General features: G+C 39.0%; 1 protein-coding gene across 1 annotated transcript in view; it reads left to right on the forward strand.

Annotated features, from left to right (window-relative positions):
• Window positions 1-8,757, forward strand: part of adam19a (ADAM metallopeptidase domain 19a) — a gene marked incomplete at its 5' end in the record, with an annotated part of 67,866 nt that overhangs the window by 50,063 nt on the left and 9,046 nt on the right. Inside the window, 2 exons of the mRNA XM_008299647.1 lie at window positions 4,618-4,717; window positions 7,270-7,521. Of these exons, the coding sequence (XP_008297869.1) occupies window positions 4,618-4,717; window positions 7,270-7,521 (352 nt within the window). The remainder of the gene's footprint in view (window positions 1-4,617; window positions 4,718-7,269; window positions 7,522-8,757) is intronic.

The raw sequence follows: 8,757 nt of genomic DNA on the forward strand, positions 1-8,757 counted from the left end.
TCTGCTAACAGCACAATACACACTTTCCTACAGCACAATAACATCCAGAACAGGGGAAAATGAGAGCACACAATTACTTTCATAGGACATGTAATTACATAAAAGCTTGTTTATATGATCTTTGCCTTTCTGCACCAAACAGGAGCCTCTTACAATAGAATAGAATGCTTTTTATTGTCATCATACACAAGGCACAACAAACCTAAACCATGTAGCTAAACATTGTTCGAGCCCACAAAACAAAAGTAGAAAAAAAATAGCATTTACAAAGCTTCCCAGGATGCCACATATGTGAGACTGAATATTAGTGAAATGGATTTAAAATGATGCACAAGACATTTAGAACTTTCATGTGATGAAACATTAAAAAAACCAAAACAGTAATGGGTCAAAAGGAGATAACAACGTAGCAGCTGTTTAAGGAGAAAAAAGGTGGTGATTCTTGAAAGCCTTTGTTTGAGTGTTTCTCACCGTGTAAACATCATGTAGATTTAATGAAGAGTTAGAACAAGCTGCTACTGTCAGACACTGAGGGATACAGCCTTAATATTGACTTAGGGAGAACAAAAGCCCTAGCAAAATTTTTTGCTTTGTTTCGTTCTTTACTTATTGTTAGCTCAAGAAGCCCCATTTACTAGACAGCAGAATGGCTCAGAGAAATTCTTTTGTAACTTATAGAAGAAATCGTAAAACCAGATGCAAGCTGTCAGCTTTACACAGAATAGACACAGTGTGTAGCTGAACGCAGGTCCTGAATGCTCGAATACAATACGACAACATAATATACAAAAGCAGTGCACTGATTGAAAAGTCAGCTGCAACAAATCTAAAAACTATTTTGTAGTTTCAAAAATTGTCATTTTACAAGCCATAGCACAACCAATTTACAGGTTCCAGCTTCTCAAATGTGAAGATGTGATTTGGAGCTATTTTTAAATCAAAACAGGCTGTTAAAGGACGTCAGCATGGCCTCTGGAAGACTGTAATTGACATTTTTCTGACAGCTGTGAAAGCACAGCAACAACATATTTGGTCAAAATTGAGTGATAATGTCAGATTTTTTCAAATCTTCTCTTGACAAAAAAACGTTTTACCACAGAGTTTGTCACGTTAGGGCAAAAATAACATGAACATGAAAGAAAAACTGAAAAACCAGTTAAGGCTATCTGAAGCTGGTTTAGAGTTTTTCTGTTTCCTGAAATTTGATATCTATATTTTGAACTAGCCTAGCTTAGCAGTAGCTTTTTTCTCTGCATCCATGGATATCTGTATATAGCTACAATTTTTGTTTGTTTGTTTTTTAGGCTTTATGTGCAATAATCAGACATATAATTTGGGAAATAAGGCACAACATTGAAGTTTTGCCCCTTTTTTTCTCAACAGTTTGTGTAGCTACTGATCTCTGACTTTCATGAGAGAAAACAGGCCAAATGAAATTTTTTAGAAATGAATATTTTGCAATAATTTGCAGACTAGTTGTTAATTGAAATAACTGTTAGCTTCTACTCTATACAAACACGTGCAATTTGCAACATAAAACAAAATGTTCTCTTTAGACCACTGGTTTGTTGCAACAACAGTATTTCTATGCAGTGGAGCGTTACATATCAGTCTGCATGAAAAGGGAGGGAAACAAAACATGAAAGGAGGAAATGAACGAATCATGGGAGGTAGGAAAAAAGTCCAGAAAATGGGAGTGCTTTTTAAAATAAAGGTCATATAGGGAGGAAGTAAAAATGAGAAAGGAAATAAAACCATAATGCAAAGGAGAAAAGGAAGTGGTGAATTACAGGAAGGAAAGAAAGAAGGAAGGAAGCGTACATTGCCGTGTCAGCGAGCGCTCCTGGCAGATCGATGAGTACACCCGAACTTTTCATGTCAACATCAGCATAAATGGCAGCATATTGTGCCGCAGCTCACCTCAATCAGAACCAAACAAAATCCATGTCCTCGTAAACCCCCACAGCTTCCTTTATGAGAGCTGCCATATCCCTCACCCACAGAGTCAGCCTCGTCATAACACTGGCTGAGTTAGTGCCTCTGAAAATACTCAAGTGTTCCACCGTGATTTACAGAATAGAAATGTGTCTGGAGAGGATCCAGCATTACAGCAGCCTTTTAAAGCCCCTGACCTTCCAAATGAAGACAGAGAGAAAGGCTAAATACTGGTGATATTGGGCCTCAGCAGGATTTTATGGTAACTGCTGCTAAAAAGGAGACAGAGGGGGAAACAACTGAATGAACGGCTAACGATATGGAAAATTGAGCCGCTACGATGATTAAAAAGACTCTTAACAGCACCGGATGCATTGAAAACCCTCAGCTTTTTTAGGTTTTGTTCCACGGCCAATAGTCTGGGTTCATTTACAGTTCACCAGCGGGACGGCAGTTGGCTCTAGCTGATTAAAGGCCTTTCTAAGCATATATACGTCCAATACGCTTGGAAAGACTTCTAATCAGCTAAGAGCCTGCAGTATGTACATACACTGAGTTATCAGTTTATTAAGTACACCTCTAAAACTTCCTTCAATCCCGTACAACAGCACTTCAGTAAGTCTTTACTCTGTTGGGCTTGAATGCACTTGTCTGCAAAAATATGAAAAATGAAACTAATACTTGTCAATTTAAAGGTACTCTGTTTTTTTCCCCCAAACCTCCACTTATTAATATTTTTATATCAGCAATCGATCAAATAAATCTACAGAAAATGGAAAAAGGACTCACAGTAACAAAACTGCTGATTCCTTCAGCTCCAGAGCTTTTTCTACTCTTTCAGCTCATTCTTTTGGCTTTACAACTCATTAACTTTTTTTAGTGAAAAAACATGCTGTACACTCACTACCTTCCCAGCAGTGACACACAGAGTTAGAGACAGACTGCTGGGGTTTAAAACCAACAGTGCTGTTTATTTACAGTCATAATAATGAGCGCAGGCATTTTTTAAAATCACTGTCCCTGTATTTTTTCGTTGGAATAGTGAGTCAACGGCATCATCATGAGGTCAAATGGAAAACACCGATCACCTGCATCCTATTTGCACCATCTATCTGTGGAAGTCAGACAGGCAGGTGCTTCAGGTTTGGCACAGTTATCAGGGAGTTTCTGTGAGAGCTCAGACAGTGTGAAGGGCAGTGCAGAATGTCAACCCCTATGGACTGTGTTAAAAAGTGCTTGCTGGTCAATAAAAAACTACAAGATTAAACTTCCGTAAAAAAAAAAAAAGTCTGCTGACTTTTATGGAACACTTCTTTTGTTTGGCAAAATACATTTCCTCAAATGGGGTCCAACACGTTTGGTGTGAACCTGGCTGGGATATCAGTGAAAGCATAGTCCTGACAGTAGAGCACAGAGGTAGGCATGTCATGATATGAGGATCCGTGAGTGCAAAATCTGTTGGAGAGATGATATTTATAGATGGTGCCATTAATGCCTGTGGATATGCTAAAATACTGGCTGACAAGATGACTCCTGAAGCTTGGCAGAAGAGGAATATTCCAGCATGACAACAATCTAAACACACTGTCATCATCACACAAGAGTTGTTACAGATGGAAAAACTTTAACCTGGCACATATTGCTTCACTTAAGTCCAATAGAACGCCTTTGAGGTATTTTAAAGAGTAAGATGGAGCAACACATCCCCTTCCTGCAAAAAGCAGCTGAAAAAAAATGTTAAGAATGGCAGAACATCTCTCCAGAAATTAGTGTAACCGTTGCATCCTCCACACCAAGGATCATCAAAAAATAAAAGATTTGAATGTCAGTAATGAAAGGTCTTCTGACTGTTGTTGCATAGAGTTCCTACTGTTCCTGTGTATTAATGTAGAAAACAGTTTCATTTACATAAAAACAAATACCCTACTGTTCAATTCAAAAGTAATGCAGTTAATGTGAGGTGGTACAGTTTTGAATCATTTAACATTGGAGTGATGCTGCACAAGGGCGTATATAGTTATGTTGTCCACTGTCCTTATGTTCTCAGCCGCTCACACACTGCAGTTGTTGCGCTTGGGTGACCCCGCCCTGACTCCTCCAGCTCTAAACATGACATTAATATTGATCCCGTCATGTCATTCTCAAAAACAGCCCACTACCAAAGGCTCTATGATATTAAAGTGACACTTTGCTCATCGTAACCGAGACGAGGCACTGTTGCAGAAACACTGGCTCCTATAGGAAACACTAGTGCCAGTTCATTTACAGCTTACATTCCAATGTTACAGTTATTACATCACTCGTTTTGATTCATTTGCTGATATGTGCATTCCAGTGTATGATACCTTGAGTGACACCAAGCTTTATCTTACATGGTACGTGTGTGTGTGTGTGTGTGTGTGTATTAGAAGCTGTTGAGCGAAGAGTCCACTCAGTTCAACTTGACAGCCTCATCAGAAATTAGCTCCCCAGACACAGCGCTGAAACATTTGGTTTATCCTTCACCTCCTCATTTCCTCTCACATCATCCTGGATGAGAAACTTCATGTTGACTTCTCTTCTGTCTCTTTTCCCACCTGAGGCCATAAAATCAATGCCAGATTGAGAAGAGTGATGAAGCAAGACAGCTTCCAGGCGTCAGGCTCCGGTTTATTTTCTGTCTGTCCTCATTTCTCTGCTCAGGACCGAGGCGGCAGCAGATAAAGGGAAGAACGGCCATCTGAATCCTGCCTTTCACCTGAAGGTGGTCGGACCAATCAACAAAGCAAGTGGCCACAAGGGGGTGAGTGGGGGTGTCTATGTGTGTGGTGCAGATTGGAGAGAAGAGGAGGGAGGACAGAAATGGGAGGGAGTTGGTGACTGTTTCTCTTGCCGCGGTTTAGTGAATAATGGACTGTCCGTTCAGCTGACCTTCGTCTTAAATGGCCTCATTTTATAGCAGCTTGTTATATTGTGTGACCACTTAGATTCCGCCTCCACCCACGTCCACTTCAGTCCTCTCCACTGATTTCCTGAGCCTCAAGCATAATTTCATCAGGCCATTATTCCCTTGTTTTTATAGCATTCATTTAATTGGAAGGGTTAGCAGTTCAGGGTTAGTTTACATTTGTCATTGGCAAGGAGGGAGAGACACAAAAGGAGCTGGAAAAAAAATAAGAAGTATTGAAGGAAAGAAAGGCAATAATAATAGTGATAATAAATTGCATTCATATGGAATGTTTTGTACACAAGATGCAGCTCGGTGTAAAAGCCCCCTCTAGTAAGAATCTTGTTTCTTGTTAACATATCCACATGGTGTTTAGCTTAAAGACAAATCATGAGCGAAATAAGCAGTCAGTGCCATTGGAGAACATTTCCTCCGTTTAATTGCAGTGTACCGATGACTGTCCTAAAAACACAGATTCAGATTTCCAGGGTTTCAAATGTATCAAATCTTAGGAATCAATCCTCTGTGCTTGGTTTTCTGTATCATTATTCTTCCTGAGAGGCAGCTTCGGGTTAGAACATGTATGGCTGACTCACCCCAGTGTTACAACTTGTCATTGTGTACCAGAGAGTAGCTTTACAGTGTTTTAGCAGAGTCATAGGTGAGCTGGTGTGCTCAAGCTGCAGCTAGAAGTTAGGAGTCTGTGTACATAAAGGCAAAAACTTCATGGATCTGCACATTCTAGAGTAAGTGGAGCTTTAAGAGTTACAACTGGTACTGATAACTAATACTTTACACTTTGTTCCATTTTCTCATTACCTGCCTCTTCATTGGCAGCTGCTGTAGCGCTTTATTTTTGCATTTTGTCTCAGGAAATTGTACCAAAAAGCAATATACTGGGGCAAAAAATGGTAAAATGATAATGTTAAGTCGAATAGTACAGAATAGGTGGAAAGCAGCTCCTTTACATGCCATCAGTAGCTCATCATTGTTGGAGAATTACTAAAAAAAAGTTGACATATTTATCCTGAGACAGCAAGAAGCTCCTCTGAAATAAAACAAACAAGACTTTATTCAAGATTGAAATTAAAAATGGAACAACAAAGGAATCAGGACTGTTTGGATGGAAATCATTGTTTTTTTTCCAAACAGTTTTTTTTTTTTTTTGGTCACTGGTATGATTTAATGATGCAAATCCCCGGCATTTCTTGCAAACAAAATGAGTAATGAATGAAAACAAAAGAAGAGTAGGTAATTTAATCAACACTAAGAACATTAAAATACATGAGAAAAATAAAGGAAAACCATAACTTACAAAAAATGTATTTATACAAAAAACTTGCTGACACACAGGCATTAAGCTGTAGCTGTTTTTTTTAAAATAGACTTAATGGAAATGCCGACACATATCTTACAAGAAGTAGAAAAATGACAGTATTTATGACTAAACTGCTGTCACATTAACAGATAGATGCATACACTTTCTGTGGACTGATTGGAAAAGGCTTTTTCCACATTACAGCACCAATATTGGTCCAAAAACTGTTTGCTGCCAAATTCACAAAACACCTTTCCCATTCTCAAAGTCATATCTATTACAAACTAAAACGTCCATTACTAAAAACTTCACTGAGATGAAAACAGGCACCAACAGCTCAGATGAGTGATGTATAGTTTGGGTTTTCACAAAATGTTCAGTTTGTTGCTTCCAGCTGTTTGTAGGAATCTTTCCTCTGAGTTTATTGAACACCTCCAGCATCAGACAGCAGCAGGAGTCACATGAGTATCTCCAAAGAGAGAGAGTTGGCAATTTATACATGTGGAACAACAGTTGTACCTCTCTTAATAACGTATCATTTTAAATTATCCCAGACATAGACAGAGGATCAATTGTTGAGATTTCCATTACAGACAGAATTTTCAGTGTTTAGGTAATCGTAAGTGAACCAGGCTGTAAACATGGACCGTTTGATAGGCTACTGTTTGTTAGTGCATTACTATACATTATGACATTTGTTGTTCTGTCCAATTTTGCAAATATGAAGCCGTGAGGAACATTCACTTAAAAGTAATCCATGTCTGAATGACAATGCTGTCGATTTGACGGAATGATGAAGCTCGTAAATCCAACCAGGGAACAAAAGCAATTTAAATGTTTCTGACATTTCAAACACTATGAATCCATTGTTTAAGAAAAATCAGGCATATTAGTGATAATTGTTGCTTATGGCTCGTCTATGATGGATTAATACCACCATTGCCAACATCAATTCATAAATCAATTTCATAAATCACAGCTTTATAACAAAAGAAGAAAATATTAGCAGCAGCAAGTTAGAAAATGGTCAGAAGTTATTTTGAGCAGTTGTTCTTTAATTTACGCTTTGTTGTTGTTTGTCTGATCCCAGCTTCCTCACACCAGCAAAGAGGTCCTGCCTCTCAGACCGGGCCCCGTGCCAAATGGTACCCAGCCAGTCAACGTTGTGCGACCTCTGAGACCCGCTCCGTCTCCACAGGGTGGTTCCCGGGACCTCAAGGTGGTACGACCGCCTCTGCCAGCTGGAAAGCCCCCAGCGGCGCCTCCCAAATCCCCCGCCACTACGCAGAGACTCAGCCCGCCCAAGAAACCACTGCCCCTTAACCCGACACGATCTCCACTGGTAAGGCCGTCGCTTGCCTCCTTCTCTGAACTAAACCAAAGTAGACAGTGGGGAGATTGATTACTCTACTACTGTACAGGCCATTCCATTGAAAGAATCGGTTGTTAAATAAATCCCAACTGTCTGATACCTTCACAGAAACAAAGTCCTTACAGTGCTTTGGTTATAGTTGATAGAGATTGTAGTTTCGGTTAATGAACACATTGATGCAAAGTAAGATCTGGATAAAATTAGCATCTTAGAAGCCACAGATTAGACCAGTGTTTATGGTGTTTTTTTAATTAATATAAATGTTTGTTTAAACTCATACACGTGCACACAAATGGCCATTTAACAGCATTCAAGAAAGCGTTTTTTAATAATTACTTTCATTCATAACAATCAGAAAGACATTTTTTTTACACTGAATATAGGCCAATCACATGTTTACTTAAACACTGCATTATTTTTAAGCATTAAAAACAAGGTTTGCAAACTAAGGCGAGATCTAAAATTTCTACTCCACCATCTGCCAGTTGATGGAAAAAAATAATACATTGCGAGTGAACATTTTACTGACATTTATAGCAGGCGTTGATTTCATCTGGGGGCACAGAGTCAGACTTTAAAAACCTGCTTTCAGAGAAGTTAAGATTGTTCATGACCGTAGCTAAATGTGTACTTTGCAAACGCAATTCAGTGCCTTTGCAAAATACACAGAGCTAATGAGAAAACTGTAGGACTCTCCATATCAGAGCACTTCTTAGATAAGTTGCAGAGATTTCTTATGAACCCTGAAGAAATAATAAATAAAACGGCTGTATGGGTTTTTTTTTTTTTAATCTGATTGCTTTCTTATTGATTTATCCTCTGAAACTGCTCTCATCAGTGCATCTCTGCGAAGTGTGAAATGTTTTGAAATTAGATCAAGTTTTTAATGTCATTTTGCTATTTCCTCGTTTGTGGCAAATATCCAATATTTCATGTGAGCGTTCTTGTTTTTTTTTCTTTTATCTAATCTCGGAGCGGTGCTGTAGTGGCGATTTTTAATCTACTACCTGTGTGAAGTTCCTCTTATCAGTGAGTCGAGCCAATTCAGGAGGCAACCTGGACCCGGACCAGCCTGACAGTACACAAACTGGAATAGAGTTCTCCTGCCTGCTGTGTCCGTGTGCCAAGGGTTTAGTGCTGTGTTGGCTGTGATTGGCTCCGAGTTAATAACCCTGTCTTTACCTCTTTTTTTTTTTTTTTTTTTTT

Source organism: Stegastes partitus, unplaced genomic scaffold (genome assembly GCF_000690725.1).
Source record: "Stegastes partitus isolate 25-593 unplaced genomic scaffold, Stegastes_partitus-1.0.2 Scaffold1442, whole genome shotgun sequence".
NCBI lineage: Eukaryota > Metazoa > Chordata > Actinopteri > Pomacentridae > Stegastes > Stegastes partitus.